Genomic DNA, 20484 nt, shown 5'->3' on the forward strand with positions numbered 1-20484 from the left:
AACCCAAGAAGCAGACAGGATTGTTGTTGTGGGGCAGGCTGGGATCGGGCGATGTGCGGAGTCGATCTTGGGGCTTGGCAAGGCTCGTGGTCAGGGTACAGGCGGGGGTCAGGCGATTCACGTCGGGCATCAAAGGGGCTGAACAGAAACTCGGGGTCAATAAGGCAGAACACAGGTCAGAAAACTCTGAGAGGCAGAAATCGGAAAACGCTCAAACTGAGAGAAAACTCTAGAAGATCTCGCATCAGAGTGCAAGATCCGATGACTAAAATAGTCTCCCTTAATTGGAAATAACCTGCAACAGCTTGCGGTAGGTGGTTGCACTGAAAACCGGAGAAACCGGACAACCCAGTATAGCTGCGCGAAACTGACAGCTTGTTAAAACGGAGAAAGGTGGATCAAGGAATCCCCGGAGGCGTGGTCTTCCTGACGTCAGTTGGGGATCCCCAGGGTTGATCCGTGACATTGAGGAAGCAAAACAGTGAACACAGACATGGAATACATTGACTACAACCGAAAAAGGTTCCAAAGAAGATGGTAAAAGCATCATAAAAACATGCAGTATGAGGATGATGGTACACACTTTGAATATTGGCACCCAGGGATTGTCTATCATCAGACCCAGGGGAAATGCCGCTGTGGAACACCCCCCTCGCGATTTGACAGTCAGCGGTATCACCATGTCCTCCACAGTGGTGAAAATGTCATTTTTCTTACATGTCCAATCTCTCCATCTGGATCAATGCACAAACTTTTGTCATTGGTAGATAAGTAAGTAAGTAAAATTTATTTATAAAGCACATTTAAACACAGCTATTGCTGACCAAAGTGCTGTACACCAATAAATAATAAAAAAAAAATAAGAAATCGACACGAAAACATTGCTGTTAACAGGTCATCTCTTTTGCAATCGATTAATGATGCAGAATACGTCTTGCTCCATCATGTGTTTAATATTAATAAAGACCAGATACCTATGGAATAATCCATCCACCTGACCAGGAAAGAGTTGTGGGGGATTGTAAGCTAACGCATATAGGAGAGTATTTTTCCTTTTTTAACTGGTTAGTTGGTACATTACTGCTACTTCATTGGTAATGTTTTTTGAGCTAACTAGCTAACCATTTACGTAAGTTTGTGCATGTCCGTGTGCTTAGAAATGCCTAGGAACACCTGATGATATTATGGCTTTAAGTACTGGGCTCTGTCTGAAGGTTCATTTTGAAAACACCCACCATTGTGGGTGATTGTTAAGTAAGGGATAATGCAAGACAAACTGCATGAAATATTAGATACTGCCCAAGCCTACCACTATTAAACATTTTGCTTAAATACAACCAAGCCACCACTTTAATTCTAAAGCAGTTCGTTGCCAAGACCATAAGCCAGCTGTTAGTTGGAAATTACCTGCTGCTGAGCCCAAAGTCCATTCTTCATGTACAAACGTGTAAGCCAAATGCATAGTAACCATGGTGTAAACGGCTTAATGTACTCCCAAGCTGTGCATTTTTTAAAAGCATGGCTGCAGAGGCAAAGAAAAGTGAATATAAATTCAGCCATTAATTTATTAATTTTGCTCTATTATATGTGTCAGGCTTACCCATTGTGTTACCTCCTCTATCGTGTCCCATAATTATCCTGCCCTACTTGTGTTGCACCTGTGTTTTACCCTTTATATCTACGGGCGTCTTTGGTGTCTTTGTTGACAGTGTTCGTTGTAGTGGTCATATTGTCGTTGCTGGCCACAGTGCCCGCTGGGTCTTACTTGTAACCTCTGTTGTTATAGTCTACGTCATGTGTTGCCCAGTAAACCCCATGGATTCACACCTAGGCCACCTTGTGACAACATGTAGATATTTAGCTGCATTATTGGTAAAGGCTGAATTATTTACTGTTTATAGTTTTGAGAGCTCTGGGTCTGCCTCTGGGCCTGCCATAACCCCACAAAGTCAAGGGCTTGAATTTCCATTGCTGAGTTGTAAGGAACCTCAGTTGCTGTGGCCAGTGCTGGTTGTCAGGTCTTGCTGCTGATGTGATGAGGGGGGTTGCTGTGTGCAGGTTCTGGGTCCAACTTGGCATCCCCTGTGCTCGGGAGTCTTCTTACACCCTGGCCACTGCACTCTGGTGCTCTACTCTATACTCTACTCTTGCAGGGTCTGTAGGACAAGGCATCTGCATTGCCATGGAGCCAGCCTGCCCAGTACTGGTTCTTGAAATGGTATGGCTAGAGTGCCTCAAGACAGCGGACTTATCTCTTTGGCACCTGGAAGTTGTCAGACTACTCGCCATAGAAGTAGGGCTGAAAAGTGCTTCAGGCTTGCCACCACTGCCAGGAGCTCTTTGCAAGTGATATAATTCCTTCCAGGTTTGACTAGCTGGCAAATGAAATATGTGTCCACTTACTCCTTCTCCTCTTGGACTTGGGAGAGGACTGCCCCAATCTGGGTATCACGGGCATCTGTGCCCAACAGAATTGAGTTGCAGGGTTGGGGAATTACATCAGGGGTGATGGCAGGTGATAGGCTACAATAGTCCTTGGACTAGGACCACTCAGTTCCTTTGGTAGTCAGTTGGTGCATATCTGCAAATCCTTGAAGAAACTGACAGTAGCAGGAAGCTCATACCAGAAAGTTCCTTATTTGGTTAGCTGAGTGAAGGGTTGTCCTTTCCTAGACCATAGCCAGCTACTGTCGACAGGAGCATTTCCCACCATCGAAGCAGATGGTACTTGGATGGGTTTAGCTTCAGGCCAGCCTGCCTTATTGCAGAGAATACGTCCTACAAGTTGTCCAGCGCCTGGTAAAATCCTGAGACTTGCTCCAGCAAATCATCTAGATAAACAATACACTGACTCCTGGGGATTCCTGCCTGTACCTTCTCCGTGAGGCGCTCAAAGGTGGTTGGGGTATCGCATAGCCCAAAGGGCATCACAGTGAAGTGCCACAGCCCCTGAGCCAGAGTGAATTTAGTCGTCTCTTTTGCATTGGCTGGCAGGGCTGCCTGCCAGTACCTGCTGTGGCCATATAATAAACTACATTAGCTGATATCTGTCGAGGGCAACATTACTAAGAGCAAAGGGATACCTGTCTGGGTGATGGCATTCAGGCAGTGGTAGTCCACACAGAACTGCCAGCTACCACCTTTCTTCTGGACCAGGACAGCAGGGCAGCTCATGAGCTTATGGATAGCTCTATGATTCCTGCTGCTGCCATCTTTCGGACTTTCTCCTCAACTGCCTACCTCTTTGCCAGCAGCAGATAATGGAGGCACAGGTGGCTGGGGGCAGCCTCACCGGTGTCTATTTAGTGTTGGACAAAGTTTGTCCAGGTGCTGTCCTCATCCCTGGCAGTGAATACAATATGTCCATGTAGCCTTGAAGTAGGTCCCACAATTGTTCCTTCTCTTTGTCGTCCAGCCCCTTTAAGCTCCTCTCACAAGGTGGAGATCATGCTGTAGAGTCGCAGGGGAGAGGCCCTCTAAGAAGGCCTGAAATGCCAGGTCATCCTGTACCCGGTCTGGATAGTCTGGGTAGGCCCAGGTCAGCAATAATAGCCCAAAGAGACATCCCTTTTCCCAGGAATCTGTTGGTTAAATGTTGGAACTAGTATGTCAAGACACAGTGTGACCTAAAATGCAATGCCAAGACACAGCGTGCCATGCCTTCCAGGCTTTTGTCAGCTCATGCCCAGTCACTCTATTTTTCCCAAACCGTGGTTCTCTGTCCATATTATTAAAAGCTGGTTAACATCCATGGAAGTTTGATCATGAGTTATTCCAACATCTGGCACACTCAGATACATAGGGGGAAAATGAACGATTTCATTTTCAAAGTGCCCATTGTTTGTTTTATGTAAACTATGTTTATCTGAGCTCTATATAATTCCTCAAATGAGATGTGCTCACTGTGCTCATCTTTACAGCAGCGAAGTGTAGCAAGAAATATACATAAATGCCCACTGCAGTGGCATCACAGAATGTGTAGTGGTCCAAATAAGAACATAAGAACTATACAAACGAGAGGAGGCCATTCGGCCCATCGAGCTCGCTTGGGGAGAACTTACTGTAACTAATAGCTCAAAGTTGTTAAAATCTTATCTAGCTCTGATTTAAAGGAACCCAAGTATTCAGCTTGCACTACATTATCAGGAAGACTATTCCATACTCTGACTACACGCTGTGTAAAGAAGTGCTTCCTTAAATCCAGTTTGAAATGTTCTCCCGCTATTTTCCACCTATGGCCACGAGTTCTTGTATTTGAACTAATGCTGAAGTAACTATTTCGTTGAACAGCATCCAAACCTGTTAGAATCTTATAGACCTGGATCATGTCCCCCCTCAGTCTCCTTTGCTTGAGGCTGAACAGATTTAGCTCAACTAACCTTTCCTCGTATGACATTCCTCTGAGATCAGGAATCATTCTTGTGGCCCTACGCTGCACCTTCTCTAAGGCCGCAATGTCCTTTTTCAGATATGGTGACCAAACCTGCACACAATATTCTAGGTGAGGTCTCACCAAGGAATTGTATAATCTTAGCATTACCTCCCTTGACTTAAACTCCACACACCTGGAGATATACCCCAACATCCTATTGGCCTTTTTTATTGCTTCCCCGCACTGGCGAGAATGAGACAAGGAAGCATCAACATACACACCAAGGTCTTTCTCATAATCAGCTACCTTTATTTCAGTAGGTCCCATAAAATACCTGTACTTTATATTTCTGCTCCCTATATGGAGTACCTTACATTTGTCTATGTTAAATTTCATCTGCCAGGTATCGGCCCAGTCATTAATTAAATCAAGATCCCGCTGTAGCTGCTGAGCCGCTAGTTCAGTATCTGCTACACCACCCACCTTGGTGTCATCTGCAAATTTCAGCAGTTTACTGTATATATTGATGTCTATATCATTTATGTAAACTAGGAACAATAGTGGTCCTAAAATTAAACCCTGTGGTACCCCACTATGAACGCAGGCCCACTGTGACATTGTGCCTCTTATAACTACTCGCTGCTTCCTATCTGTTAACCAGTTATCAATCCAGGTCGCTACAGTTCCTAAAATACCTGTCGCTTTGAGTTTAAGTAAGAGCCTCTTGTGGGGGACAACATCAAAAGCCTTAATGCAAGCAGTCTGTTGATTTATTGTGGAAAAACTGCGGTAAATTTGAAAAGTCGCATCCTCTTGCAAATATTGTGTAAATTCACTGATTTCTACAATCACAGATTTGCAAAATCCTAGCGGGGCTGGCACGAAAAGCCATACATTAACCCTTACATAGTGAATGTATGAGGATACAGTAGGAATCAATGTAAGAGAAAACGACTCTGCAGAGGCCTCTGCTATTTAAAGCAATGTCTGCACTATACAACAGGATACAGCTATTTGGCAACCCCTGTATCACAGGAAGTGTACCACTCAGTGCACAGATGCAAAGATGTTTGCCAATGTGACCCACATTTCTCAGGAAGATGATCGAGACCCCCCACTTGAGGTAATGCATGTGACCGCAGGCTTATAAAAGGGTGAAAGCTGGCGAAACCTTGGCTTCACACTGGTGACCTGACAGCTCAAGCATGCATGGTTGGATTTTGACTACTTTCATTCTGGGAGGTAAGAACTGTTTCTTTATGGATTATACACCAAGAGGGTTTTCAAATGAATGTGCCACTACTGTGTGTATGTGGGCGATTGTTTGTGTATTTGTGTGTTGGGAGTGATAGGCAAACCTTTGGGTGGATTTTTAAAAACGTGTGATAAAAGGTAGTTAATAGTATATCCACTCGTTCCTTTGTGTCATTTTTCATTTAGAAAACAATAAACACCATGTCTGGAGGTAGTAAATACTTCTTCATTACGGGTTGCCATTTGTTCTGGACAGTAGTTCCTCAAAACATTAATGTACAGAGATCATCATTACTGTAACTCCTTTTTAAGAAGCACAATTCATTTGAGAGTTTCTCCTCGGGAATTTGATGCTAAAAGTAGCAGGTTACATACAGTACCAAGAGGTAAAGCCTTTAGCTAGAGGATGATCTTGTTGCCTTTGTTACTTTACTCTACAAAACTTGCCTTAAACCATAGGAGTCACCTTTGAAATGATCACGTGACTCTCCATTTCCTATAATCGCTTATGCAACCAAGAGTCATGGTCCTCCTGGAGCCCGTTCAAGGGAGCTTAGAGCACAAGACAGGGGAAATCCTGAAAGGGATGCCACTCTACCTTATACTGTACAAGCACAGATGCATCAGGCCACAACTAACAATAATTTTCTTATGTTCTCGATAACAACCCTTCTCAACCTTTTTTGCACCTCAACCCAATTTTTACCATGCCAGCTTAGTCGTGACCATATATCAAGTATAGGTTTAAATTAACACTATGATCAAGCACGTAGTGCACACTGCAATTTGTGCCAATCAATGCCTATCGTACAAATCTGATTGGATGTGCCAGTGAATTTTAAATTAAGAATCCTGGCTTCTTGGATTGGTTGAGTGTTCACTAGTTTTGCGCTAAGCATTTGCAGACCCAAAACCCATTTATATAGGTTAATTCTAGGATTGGGGCTGGGAAATCTGACTGTGGATCAGCATAGGAGCTTGCTGGTTTTAAAATGCTTACATTTCCAGCTGTGCCTCGCGACCCTTTCATAACTTGCAGCGACCCATGGGTTGAGAATCACTGCTCTAAAAGTTACTGATGGATGTTAGATCATACCTCAGCTCACTAACTTAATTCTTTCAAGGACTCAGTTCGCGACCTGAATCAATTTTTCCCATTTAAAATAATGTAAATACAAATAATTTGTTCAAACCTCAGAAACACTGGATTTTTAAATTTTTTTTTGTTTTTCTGTGACCAAGAATATAGACTTAAATTAAAATAACCTTAAAGAGCAAAAAAGGGAAAGAGAGAACATACGTGTCACGCCCCGCTCCGTCCGCTCCTGATGTGTGCCACGCCCACTTCATTACCTCCTGTTTCGCCCTGATTGTTCTCACCTGTGGCTTGTTACCTGTGGCTTGTCTTTTGTATTTAGTCCTCGTCTGAGTCCGTCTTCCCCAGACTCGTCATTAATGTTGCCTGTTGTGATTCCCCGGTCCCGTCTTTCCCAAATAAATTCCCGTTTCAACCCGACTTCCTTGCTCTATTCCCCTGCTTCCCTGCTCGCCTCTCCGCAACCGTGACAATACGTTTACGGAAGACGGACCAATGAACATCTGAGCATATGCTTGTTGGCGGGCTGGTCGCTCGAAAGATACGAAAACACAGAAAAGAACCACAAAACATCACCCCCAAAAAACTAAACAATTAACATTAAAAGACTGAGTAACAGTCAAAAACAATACAGTAATTTCAAAAATGTGATTTATTTTATTATACTGTACATAATTTTCATTTGGCTAAAATTTTTATGTACATTTTGTGATGCCACGTGCTGTATGGCGTTGAACTTCTTTGTTTGTACTGTAAACAAACAATACGCAGTTGTCACTATGTGTGAATGGAGAATATAACACTTAAATAGGAGTTAATGTTATTAGTGAAGTACTGCAATTTTATGTATAGATATATGACTGTTAAACACCATCACAAACATGTTTATCAATCACTGAAAGGTACCGCTATAACAGAATGTTCTGTCTCTCTATTTTTTTCTTTTTTCAGATATTCGACCTCTGAAGAGATATAGTAAAGACATACATCTGCGACAAGTTTTTTATACATTCCACAACCGTTCTCAGGCATAATGTACACTTCTTCGCATTTCGGGTGGTTCTTTGGGGCGCTTCTGGGGGATGTTTGAGTGTTTGCAGCCTGAAACACGGTTCGTGAACCGGTACAAAAAAATTTCAAACATCTGGTTCGTAACCCGATTTGTTTGTGAACAGGACTGTTCGTGGGTCAAGGCACCACTGAACTTCAATTCCCAAACCTCTCCTAAGGGGCACCTCAGCCAATCCATGTTTTCCTTAAATTTCACCACCAGCATGCAGAGTTTGCATGTTCTCCCTGTGTCATTGTGGGGTTTCCTCTGGGTACTCTGGTTTCCCCCCGCAGTCCAAAAAAACATTCCAAGGTCAATTTCCCTTTGGCATGAATGGCATGTGAGTGTGCAGTACGATAGGTTAGTGTCCCATCCTGGGTTGTTCCCTGCCTTGCGCCCATAGCATCCAGGGTAGGCTCTGGAGCCCCCCACGATTCTGAATAGAAGAAGAATAATAATACATTTTATTTATAATGCTAACAACTGGAGACCAGAAAATTGATGAATAGTTAAATAATTCAATGAGGTATTGATTATCAAAACAAGGTGCTTGTGCTATTAATCTAGTCAAAAATTATTAGATGGTTGCTGCAAATACTGGGGTGGTTTTAGGAGTTGTTTTGAAATCATTTTCATTTCACACCAACATGAAGATCATTTATACATGTTATGAATATAAGAAGAAACTAAGGATAAATCATATACATGATCACCTGACCTATTATTACTACAATTAGACTGCATAGTCAATGAGGAATGGTTGTTCCTGAAATTCTTCCATACAAAGGAATCTAGAAAACACATATTGTTGTTATTTATATTTTTTCCATCATTCGATCATCAGTTAATGGAAAATCACACAGGTTAACATGTACTTTGACCATCAGTGGTATGACACGTCACTTTCAGTTTGTCCATTAACCACCTCCTTAGGAGATGCAGTTTCTTCAGCATGAATGTCTTCATAGTTTTCTATAGCCCATGGTGTTAATTGTTCTCATGCAATGATACCCGTGCAAAACAGTCATGCATTATATTCAACATTGAATATGGCATTCATCATACTTTGAAAACACAGCTTATAAAAACTTAAAATCCGAAACAGATCAACTTAAATCCAACAAAACGGACAACATATGAACCTTTACTTTATTCTCAGTCTACGTTCATTTTGTAGACAGATGGAAATGCGGGCAGGTTCTCAAAAGGCGCTGAGCCAGAACCAGCTCAGCACCAACTCTGTGTTCATGGAAATGAGGTCATATAATGGTTTTTAGATACACCTTTAAAGCATCGTGATATGGCTGATGTGAAACATCCGAGTGCAGTTATACTCTGATAGAACTCTCTTGTCCAATCAGATTTCTTGGTTGGAACTATTGCCCAATATGCAATATATGGTCATAATTTCTCAAGTCCTCTTTCAAGCTGACACTACTGGTACATTCTACACCCAAGCTGACTCATTATATTAAAGTATTACTGTACCTTAGATGATGTAAAGAATCGCAGTTGATCCTGCTATGCTTACTCCAGGCAGATGAATTCCTTGGTGCAAACAGTCAACTCAGAAATCTCTAACTTCCTTTTTTATTTCCCACAATGCTTCTGCAGGAACCCTGAACACTGTCTTGTGCCACAGCAGTGTGGACATGGAGAGGAACTGCTCAGCCTTCCCACCAGTAGGACAGGCCTACCCCTGCTGCACTATACTCAGAAATGCTGTCCCTCCATCCTCTGCAGCTATGCATTTGTGTTCTGAGTCTCCTTTCCTTCTGTGTTTCAGTACATCCCCCCCACAGCCATCAACAGCACCCTGCGGCTCATCGCTCTACGGCAGACCATGGCTCCGCTCAGCATCCACGCCTACATCATCCCTGGCACCGATGCCCATCTGGTAAGCCCTCTCCACCCCAATCCACATTCACATGACCTTATTCTGTAAGCCAGCAAGAGTGACACCTCCTCCCTCCACTACAGAGTGAATATATCGCCCCACGCGATGCTCGGAGGGCCTGGATGACGGGCTTCACTGGATCTGCTGGTATGTCCTGCCATCACCCTGCTCTATCGTCATGTGTCTAGTCTATTGTTGGCCGTGTGGCTTGTTCTCCTCAAGCCTTATGGATCTTAAGCATCCAGCTGGAGAACAGCAAAGGGAGAACTGTAACCGTCCTAGATAGACTTCTTCATCATTACTAACTAACCATCTTGGAAGGACTTCTTCACCTTTACTGACATCTAACTGAACGCATCCTGGAAGGACTCGGTTACTGGAGGTATTAAACCCTTTGAAGGTGGCTGTGATTGGCTGAGGCTCCCTCCTCCCCCCAGGCACAGCGGTGGTGACCCAGACGCAGGCGGTATTGTGGACTGATAGTCGGTACTGGGTGCAGGCCGAGCGACAGATGGACTGCAACTGGGAGCTGGTGAGAGACTGTGAGTGGACCCTACTGGAGAGCTCTTCTTCACAAAAGGCCCAGTCATACTCGCTGCAAGTGTGGCTTGCTGCACTGTCATTTTCTGTAATGTGTAAATGAATGTGTATTACTTTGCAGAAGAGGGTAACTGAATTTATTCTGCAAAAAAAAACTGAATGATGTGAAAGAGAAATGTGTATAGTGGAATGGACTTTATTTTAAATACTACCCAGAATTTGAGGAGGCTTCAATCTACTCAAAACTGACTCGGCATTTTCCACTATCATGCAGCCTCCGTTGATAATATTGCAAACTGGCTGATCCGGGAGGTTCCAGAGGGCATGGAGATCGGCTTTGACCCCTTTCTTTTCTCTGTTGGTGAGTGATAGCAGGAGACACTTTACATTAACTAATATGATTCAGTTGCTTGGCACTTGGCTTGATCTGTCCTGGATTAGCCTGCATCCGTATACTTTATCAGGTTGGGTATGGGGTTTTTCTGTCAAGTAAGTAAAACAAGGGCAGGGTCTTAATTGATATACTAGACTCTTTCACACAAATGCCTTCATGTATTTATTTCTTCTCTGACTCTTTACAATTTCTTTCTGACTCACCACACTGGCTGCAGACACGTTTGAGGCCTTTAACAGTAAGCTGGCCTCAACCAACCGATCCTTGAAGTCCCTCCCTGACAACTTGGTGGACAAAGTGTGGACAGACCGTCCCCCACTTCCCCCTGAAAACCTCTTCCGCCTCCCAGACAACATCATCGGTGTGTCGGTAATCCCGTTCCCAGATCTATGGCCACAGAGACCTGAAAACTATAGGGCACAACAAGAGGAACGGATCGTAAACGGTATAATTAGATCTTTGTATAGTCTTTGTGGGTTGTTATGATTCTGATAAAGGATTAAATCCCCTCGATCTGAGAGCACATACATGAAGGCACTATCAAACTCATCATGACTCCGTTAGCAGCAAGGGCCCTTATTGTTGTGTTTATTTGTCCTGCCCTTTGAACACCGTCTGGTCCAGAGAGAACCTGGCAGGAGAAAGTGCAGGATATCCGGCAGCAGATGAGTGACAATCCCTACAAGCCGACGGCCATCCTGCTGTCTGCACTGGACGAGACGGCCTGTAAGAGCTGGACACACCTGTCGACACCGCCTGGCACAGCTGGCAGCTGATTAGACTGACAAACATCTGGGAACATCTGTGGCACCAGAACATTTTAGTATCTCTAAAAGTGACGGTCCAGTGTAGTCCAGTATAATTGTCTATACATCTGTCTGTTTCTAATAAGATTCCTGATATTCAGAAGTATATTAAGTGAAGACCTGAGTAACCAGTGTTGTGTACAGTCATCTTTCACAGCTACTGTGTTCCAGGGCTCTTCAACCTGCGTGGTAATGACATCCCCTACAACCCCTTCTTCTACTCCTACACCCTGCTGACCCAGGACGACATCTGGCAAGTGGAAGGCGCCATATCACATGGGCCACATGACATCACAGGCCTGATGGCTGATGAACATCTTCCACTCTTCCTCACGGCAATTTTCATGTCATCCCACACATCTTTTTCTTGCTCTCTCTCTGTTTCCATCTCACGGAAATTTTCCTTCTGTCCTTCTTAAACTCAGGCTGTTTGTACACAACCAGCGAGTGACAGAGGAGCTGCATGCCTACCTGAATGCGTCATGTCAGGATTCCCTCTGCGTACAGCTGCCAGGCTACGACAACGTGCGTAACGAGCTCCAGGGCTACGTGGAGGGGCCTGGCGTGAGAGTCTGGATCGGCACTGAGTTCACCACCCGCGGCTTGTCTGAGATCATCAGCCCAAAGGTGAAGCACCTCTTCCTGAACCAGGAACGACAGACTCTGCCGAGTTATTGACATAGGTTGATTTCTTCAAACATGCAGGAAACCAAACAAAATGCCAGTATAATTCATGAGCCTCTCTGTCATTAGACAGTAGATTACCATCCCCAAGCTATTGACTGCTTTATTTAGCTTTCTTCCTGCTATGGAAAAACAAACAAATGAAGTTTAAAAGGTCAACTGACTTAGCATGGCTGCCACACTATGGGGTTAAGCAACCTCATAATGTGATGCAGTAGATACGTTAAAATTTAGCCTCATCTCACTGTCCTCAGGAGAAGCAGCTGACCAGCGCATATTCCCCAGTGCTCATCACCAAAGCGGTGAAGGACGAGACAGAGGAGCGGGTGCTGAGGCAGGCTCATGTAGGGATGGCCGCCGTCACAGCTGCCGGCACCACGTTTCCGTCACTCCGCCGTTAAAACACACTTTATGGCACTTTTTATGGATCTGGAGCTTTTAGTGCCTTTGGAGCTGCTTAGCATGGTGCAATAAACATAGCTGAGGAGGGGGACTTATGGACTGAGCTGCTGAACTGTCTGGGCCGTCATCACTTCAGGGTAGTTTGTGTAAACAGTCCTGATTTGTACTGTAAGCCGGTCTCACATTAATATCTACATCAATCTTTGTTTGCACTCAGAGGTGGGGGAGGGAGGGAATAGCTTCTGTCTTCCTTCACGTGTTTCCAGCAGGTAGCGGTGATTCTAGAGCCTTTGGGGGCCCTTGGCAAAATAACTCCATGGGGCTCTGCAACTTGCCCTCCCCCTTCACGGTATAATTTACCGCCATTACTTTAGCGTGAACACTGAATTAATACCAACAAAGAGAATTTAGTAAATACAAGTCCTTTATTATCACATTTGTGAAAAACAGAATACAAAAAAACATATTTGTCATTGCAATGTACTACATAATTGTTTGGCCCCCAAGAGCCCCCACCCAGTTCGGGGCCCCAGGCAATTGCCTGCCTTGCCTGTCTTGTAGCTACACTTCTGCCAGTAGGTAATTTTATCCTGGATAGACTGAGAGAACACAGCCCCTTTCCAATGATCTTGATGGTATTGCCTATTCTGTGACCATGTGGCTGCTGTATCACGGTCTCCATACCTGTCCTGCAGGTGAGGGATGCAGTCGCTGTCATCCAGCTGTTGACCAGGCTGGAGAAGACTGTCCCTGAGGGGCAGGAGACAGAATTGACCGCCGCCCACTTTGTGGACGAGTGTCGCAGGTGATGATAGTTCATCATGTGAAATACCAGCCTGTGGATGCAGAGACAGACATTAATGCCCCTGTAGGCTTTATGGTTTATACAGGGATCTCAAACAGCCACAGTGACACACACCCGCTTCATATACCCGTAAGGCAGACAGAGAGACAGACGTCTCTCCGCTAAGATACGGATCCACCCCCTGGCCCTGCCGTTTCTCACTTACTGTATGGTGTCCTTCCCATTTCAGCAAGCAGAACTTCAACAAGGGACCCAGCTTTGAAACCATATCGGCCAGTGGGCCCAACGCTGCCCTGGCCCACTACAGGTATGGGCCAGTTAGTCCTCCTGATGTCCTTCTGCTGGGCTTGGGCTGCATCCACTCGAGTTGTTGAGCTGAGCTCTTTGCTGATGTGTCTCCCAGCCCCACCAACGAAAGCTGCCGCACGCTGACCGTGAATGAGATGTTTCTCCTTGACTCGGGTGGCCAGTATCTGTGAGTCTGAATGATCCTATCAAGTATCGGTGCATTTTGCGAGAGAGATCAATGGGTTCCTTATAAACTTTTGAAACTAATAATCATCAATAGAGGCAGGTCTTTCATACTGATACCATGCGGATGTAAGTTTCTACTCAGATTCCTGTGTGTCTATCACTCTTTCCAGAGATGGTACAACTGACATCACTCGGACTGTGCACTGGGGTACTCCCACCGACTTTCAGAAGGTGAGTTTCAGGGAACTCAGAACCTGGCATTATGGGTAAGAGCCCAGAAACCTCGACCTCTGATTCGGTTCTTCTTTACATGCCCAGGAGGCTTTTACGCGTGTGCTGATGGGAAACATTGAGATATCGCGTACCATCTTCCCTACGGGTACCAGAGGTGAGTAAAACAAATTGCTTAAATAGTTCATTAATGTTCCACAAGATGTCACTCTTCACTTACAAGCTCTCAAACAGTCTTTGACCCTGAGACCTTTGGATGTAGCAACATAAATATCTCTTTCTATAGGCATGAATATGGAGATGCTGGGACGCAGGGCATTATGGGAAATTGGCCTCAACTATGGTCATGGCACCGGGCACGGCGTGGGGAACTATTTTGGTGTCCATGAATGTAAGACCATTTTTCAAATTTTGGTGTCATCTGTACTGTTAAGGTGTTTAACAATAGAGATTACTCTTTTGGTCTGTATTTACCTCACTCTTTTATCTGTCCACAGTGTTACCAAAATGCTGCTTATCCTTGCCCTTGCTCTTAATATGTATAAAATTGCCATGGGACTCTTTGTTCCTCTTCACTATTTTAGTTATTACGTTGGGAAAATTAACAAACAAACGATTGTTTTAGTTCTGTTTTTTGTACATGTGGTAGACTTCAGTGAGACTGATCCTGTAAGTGTCGTCACAATGGTCCATCGTAATAAATGCCTCTCCCACAGGGCCGGTGGGATTCCAGAGCAATAACATCCCATTTACCGAGGGAATGTTCACCTCCATAGGTGAGGTAACCTCTGTAGAGGCTGGAACTCTGTCGCTCCATTAAGAAAGTCAAATGTCACTGATTTGTTTACATCTATAGAACATGCAGGACATACAATGAAGGCTTTAAATATTAGTCAGTCAGAAATATTCTTATAGTATTGATATTTTTGTTTGTACATTTTACTGTTATCCTCCTGTTATCTTGGTTGATTTGGATTGTCTTTCATGCAGAGCCAGGATATTACAGAGAGAATGAGTTTGGAATAAGGATTGAAGATGTAGCAGTTGTGGTAGCTGTTGAAACAAAGGTACAGTGCATGTCTCTTCTGCCAGCTTGATTTTAGTGGGACTCTCCATGCAAGTTATATAAGGAATGTTTATCAAGTCTATTGTTTAATGATTATAACTGGAGCAAACTACTGATGGAAGTGATCTAATGAGACCGAGGGGTGCTGTGATTTCTGAAACCACATCACGTGTGTCAGCTAACCAGAAGAGGAGCAGGGTGAGGAGGAGGAGGGGTACAGGGACACTAAATGTCCCATCTGTGTCCGTTTCCCTTGTCAGCATGGTGAGGGGTACCTGACCTTTGACACTGTGTCACTGGTGCCTTACGACAGGAAGCTGATTGACACTTCCCTTCTGAGCCCAGAACAGGTGAGAACAACCTAAGCAGTCACATGAAGTGGGTGAAACATCTGTCAATGAGCTTAATCACTTCCACTCTTCCAATGCTAAATAAAGACTCATTTTCCAGTCTGTCTCTGTCTGCAATTAACATGTTTTTGAACATCAGTGATTGCACTAATTAGCCAGTAACATACTGTCCTGAGAAGTCTGGCACCATCAATGGAGAGATAATGACAAAAATAAAATAAACACTCAGGTAAATGAGTTCCTTAGTTAGCTATGGAATTAAGATTTCATCTGTGTGTATAATAGGATTTGTAGTCAATTATTTCAGTTACAATGGCTGAGGAGAAGACCTCAGTGACTTCGAAAGTGATTGCTGTGAGACTTCATAGCAAAAGGTGACTTGGCTGGAGTGAGCAGCCGGCTTGCAAACCCCTCATTACATGAAAAGGCCTTCATGACGTTGGTGCTGCAGGGAGCTGTGTAAACGTCATATGGTCAGATGAGTCATCCTTCACTCTGTTCTCACCATACATGTGTGGCATTGTACCTTAAGCTTGTTTCCCACGGTGAGCCTTTCTGGCGGCTTTGTTATTCTGTGGGTACATTTATCTGCTGAGCATTAGATCTACTCGGCCCTTCAGATGGCCTGTATCACGAGACAGGATTTCTTGCTGAGCTGGATAGCAGTAAGGCCTATTTAGAAGTAACACTGAGTTTTACAATATAACGATTCTGGTTCACTTCTTAGTGGGTTACCTCACCATGGCAACTCCTGCTACACGCCAAACCTGCTCCGGAGCAGGTTAAGTTTCAGGCTTAAGGATCACAAACAGCACTTGGACCAATCAGAGATAAGAAGTCGGTACATTACCTGGCATAACAAGGGCATTCCCAAACTGACTTGTCCATGAAAATCCTGTGATCACCATAAACGTTAGCTTTTTATTCGTTATTCAGTTTTATGACTGTAATATCTCTCAATAAGCAAGTCAGGCAGTTTTTCATCATAGACTTTTGATGTCCACAGGCAGAGATGCCCACCGATCATTTTTGCATTTCGTGCCCTCTTGCTATCTACGCTAAATCTTGATAATAAAAACAAAAAAAGTCAATCTCTACTGTAACGAGATATTGGTTCAGCAGTTAACAGCAACTCTTGGTTTTCCACATCACATTACAGGTCAATTTTAATGACTATTTTAATGCTCACATTAAAATACATAAGCTGGGGCCTTATAAATAAATAATGTTTACATTCAATATCTGTCCCTGTCTTACAGTCAGTGGTGGTGAATGGACACAGTGCAATTATTAATAGATAAAAGATGTATAGAAATACATAATCTGATAATCAAGTGGTGTGCATTGTTCCCCATAGTTCATTGCTTAAATGACGTTACTGGACGTGTCTGTCTCATTTAGTTATATAGTTATTAGTCCATTAATTCTACCCTTTGCACTTTGAATGGTGTAATTATAAATTAACAAGGTTGTCGCTCTCCTAAAATATGTCAGCACCTTGTGTCCATGTATGTATTACATTGTGGGAATCTTGATTAAACAACCTGTTATTTTAACGTTATGGGGGGCGTTTTTTCAGTCCCTACAAGAGGAAACTCAATTTAATATCTGTGACTGCAATTACAAAACTAAAAATACTAAAAGTCTTATATTTAGTTTGGTTACTTATGGTTATGGTTAGGGTTCGTTAGGGGTTAAGGTTGCGATTGTTGGGATTAGGGTTATGCACATGTATGTGAATTGGATAAAGGAATATTGAATTTGTTTTGAAAGGTGACAAGTTCATTTAATATTGAGTAATAAGAAGTGAATAAAATGACTAAGAATAATTACGAAAACCACAAAGCAAACGTTTGGAAATACGACAATTATGGACATTTTCTTTGCGACAGTCAGACTGCATATATACATTTATGTTGTCAGCAATCCATTGCTAACACGCCTTTCTAGCTTTGGTGCCAGCCACAATGTCGCACTTCATCGTTATTGTACATTTTAATTTTTCCTATTTATCTATAGTAATTCTCTGTCCTGCTGCAGTGAAATACATAGCCCTGTTGCAATTAATACATATGTGTTTGGCTGATCATTGCAAATGGCATATTTGGTTTAGTTAAGCTGAAACTTAGGTTCTAACCCTGAGTTTGTTAAACCAGTTCTGTGATACAGGCCACAGGTAAATTCCAGTAAACTGTGAGTGATCATATTTAGCATTACTATCCTGATGAGACTGCAGTCCTCCAGGATGCCAATTCAGAGGCCGTGAGAATTCTTACTGAATGCCGACACCGTCCAATGTCACCAAGCCTGATGAAACAGTTATAATACACTCTGGATCAGTGCCTGAGGCAGCATTTGCATCCTGTGGTGCAACATCCCTCCAGTAGACCAGTAGAGTGCCTGTTACTTGTAGGACCTTTGCCCGGTTGCATATCAGCTGTCTTGTTGGCTGTGTATGTCATTGTGACCATCAGCACTACTTCTTTCTTATTTTTTTTTGGTTTGTGGACCTTTTTTTGTTATTGTATTTTACACTATGTTTACTACACTGAATTCTGCCTCTGCTAGATGGTGAACTGGCAGCCCCCAGATTTAGAGAGACCTGATGAAGAACCATTTCACAGTGGATTATAATATAGCCATTTGGATGCTATTACCGCTTTAACATCAGCTCCTCAGGTGCTAAATAGTTGTGAGATTAAAGTCACACTTACACCACTCAGAAGCACCATGTTGGCCATATACAACATCCCTCCACATGTTCATCACCTCTTTTTTCCACCATTGTCTTCAGACCTGGCATCAGTCCCCCCGTTGACTCATAGGTACTGGCACAGTGTAATATCTGTAGCAGGGTTGATTACCCTAACCCAGCCTGTGATTACCCCTCTCCAGTTGCAGTGGCTAGATTCCTACTACAAGAAGATCCGTAGTGTTCTGGGGCCCGAGCTGGAGCGGCAGGCTCTCTGGGAGGAGCAGAAGTGGCTGCTGAGGAGCACAGAGCCCCTCCTTCCTGTTGCCATGGTGCCGTGAAGCTGCCTCACTTTCAAGGGATGGAGATGCTTTCACATGACAGTATTTTAGCTGACTTGTAATGCAGCAGCTTCTTCTGAATAAACATTTTACTCATCAAAGTTTTGGTTTTTGCTACAGTAGTTTCATTAGCTAACTCTCCAGATGCATTTTATTCTGAGCTATAACTGAGTAACTATTCCAAATTGCGGGTCCTTTCTCAGTTTCATATCACTAAGGCCCCAGCTATTTTGTTTCAGCATGCTTCTAAAGTATTTGATGCATTGCAGGCAGAGTTGGAGATTTCAGGTCCAGAGAGTACAAATCCAGACCAAGATTTTGTTTCAACGAACCAGCTGAGTACTCTGTGACTGTGACTCTTTATACTCAACTGGTTGGTTGAACTTTTTACTCTCTGGACCTGAAATCTCCACCTCTGATTGCGGGTTTACAGCTGTTTCATCTAGCAATTCACTTCATCCATGTGTTTGAGCTTCAATAAAACCTTGAAAATTCACATTCTCGGCACCAGCTTCTTATAACGATGAGATTGTTCCAGCGATAGTAGTGTTTGGAAGTGAAGCTTGACTCAGTGACGTTCTTCAGTTACCAAACACCCCAGCGGGTGACTAAAATCAGAACTGCTAATGGAGAAGGGAGGTTCTGCCAACCTGAACTTCTGCTTATTACTTTGCTAATGGGCAGCAGCTATAGAAATGAAACACAGCATTGCATCAGCTGTTTACTGGCTGTCTGAACGTGTTGCCCAATGAGGTATCGATATTGCAGCAGGGGTCAGGAGAGGTCCTCAGGGTGCAATTCTAAGAAAGGGTAGGGGGGGGGACTGAACCTGACAGGGCCGTGTCCGTGCGTTGTTTGCGATGTACGAAAACTGCACAGCAGTGGAGCATGTGAGCAGCTCAAGCCGCATCTCGGCCACATGTGAAGCACCTCCGGCAGAGCTCTGGTTGTTGCCTGGGCAACCTTTCCGTCAGCTCGGCAGGAAGGAGCACGAAGCGGCGCTTCCGGCCGTCTGCTTCTCTGTTGCCTTTCGATTCTTATCTCTGACGGAGAATCGGGGCCCCAGAAGCAGAGCCCTCGGACGGGAGGGTGTCCAGGGAAGCCCTTATCAGCGGCGTACTTGTGCTGCACAGCAGATTATTTCCACTGCTTTGTTTTGTTTTTTTTTTTGTTTTTTTTGCAGTGAGGACATCAGTTCAAAACCACAAAAAAAGCACAATTTGACAAACTGTGAATGTGTATACAGCGCTGAAAGAGTTAGAGACCGGAGTACAGGTGTTTTGTTCAAGGTTAATCTCCAGCCCACATGACCCAATGGAAGGCGAAGCATATAAATACCTTTAACTGCAGAAAGCATGCAACCATCTTTCATCTGCTGGTCCTGGTCAGGGTCTGTCTCAGACTGCAAGGGGTACAGGGTTGAGGAGAACCCTGGGCAGGGTTGCAGTCCATAACAGGGCACATTTATAGATGGGGTCTAGGAGGAAACTGTGAAGAAACAGAGTAAAGGCAATCTTCACACAACAGAAACAGATGTGGAATTCAGACCCAGCACCGTGTCGCTGTTTATGCCAAAGTGCAATAAACAGCCTCAAGAAGTGTAAGGCTGGCAGGCCAATGGAGTACGCAGAATGACCCACCCAGGGGAGAGCAGAGGGCTCCAGCCAGGCCCCCAGACACTGCCCCAATGATGCTCAGCTCAGTTTCACTCATATCTCAATTTATAGGTATGCTAATATAAAATATAATTTTTTTGCAAACTCCAGCCTGGCTCTTCCCTGCTCCTCATTAATGAAGGGCTTCTTCCTTGTTTTAAGGGTCTTCAGTCCTGATTCTAGGAGCCTGTTATGGACTGTCCTAGCAGTGCACCTCACACCTGCACTTAATGTTTCCCATTCTTTTTGTAGGTCACTTGAGGTCATGCTCCAATTTATGAGACATTGCCAGAAAAGTTGACAGTTATCTCTGCCATTAGAAAGTCACTTCCGCCCTCTACCTGGGTGGTTTTTGGTTATTGCCAGTTTCTCTT

The 20484-nt window shown here is 43.9% G+C and overlaps 1 protein-coding gene across 1 annotated transcript; it reads left to right on the forward strand.

Moving 5' to 3' along the window:
* The first annotated feature begins 1063 nt into the window (after nucleotides 1–1063).
* On the forward strand, nucleotides 1064–18951 carry LOC111836521 (xaa-Pro aminopeptidase 2-like). Its single transcript, XM_072717298.1, has 21 exons — nucleotides 1064–5614; nucleotides 9388–9455; nucleotides 9560–9670; nucleotides 9754–9817; nucleotides 10108–10212; nucleotides 10485–10571; nucleotides 10822–10965; nucleotides 11229–11330; nucleotides 11582–11663; nucleotides 11836–12037; nucleotides 12349–12438; nucleotides 13192–13301; nucleotides 13531–13608; nucleotides 13705–13776; nucleotides 13946–14006; nucleotides 14094–14163; nucleotides 14293–14397; nucleotides 14723–14782; nucleotides 14997–15073; nucleotides 15333–15422; nucleotides 18318–18951. Exons 1-21 carry the CDS (start codon nucleotides 5578–5580, stop codon nucleotides 18453–18455), a joined length of 1953 nt encoding a protein of 650 aa, XP_072573399.1. The 5' UTR covers nucleotides 1064–5577; the 3' UTR covers nucleotides 18456–18951.
* The last annotated feature ends 1533 nt before the right edge of the window (nucleotides 18952–20484 follow it).

The sequence above is a fragment of the Paramormyrops kingsleyae genome, chromosome 10, assembly GCF_048594095.1.
Source record: "Paramormyrops kingsleyae isolate MSU_618 chromosome 10, PKINGS_0.4, whole genome shotgun sequence".
NCBI classification, from domain to species: Eukaryota; Metazoa; Chordata; class Actinopteri; order Osteoglossiformes; family Mormyridae; genus Paramormyrops; species Paramormyrops kingsleyae.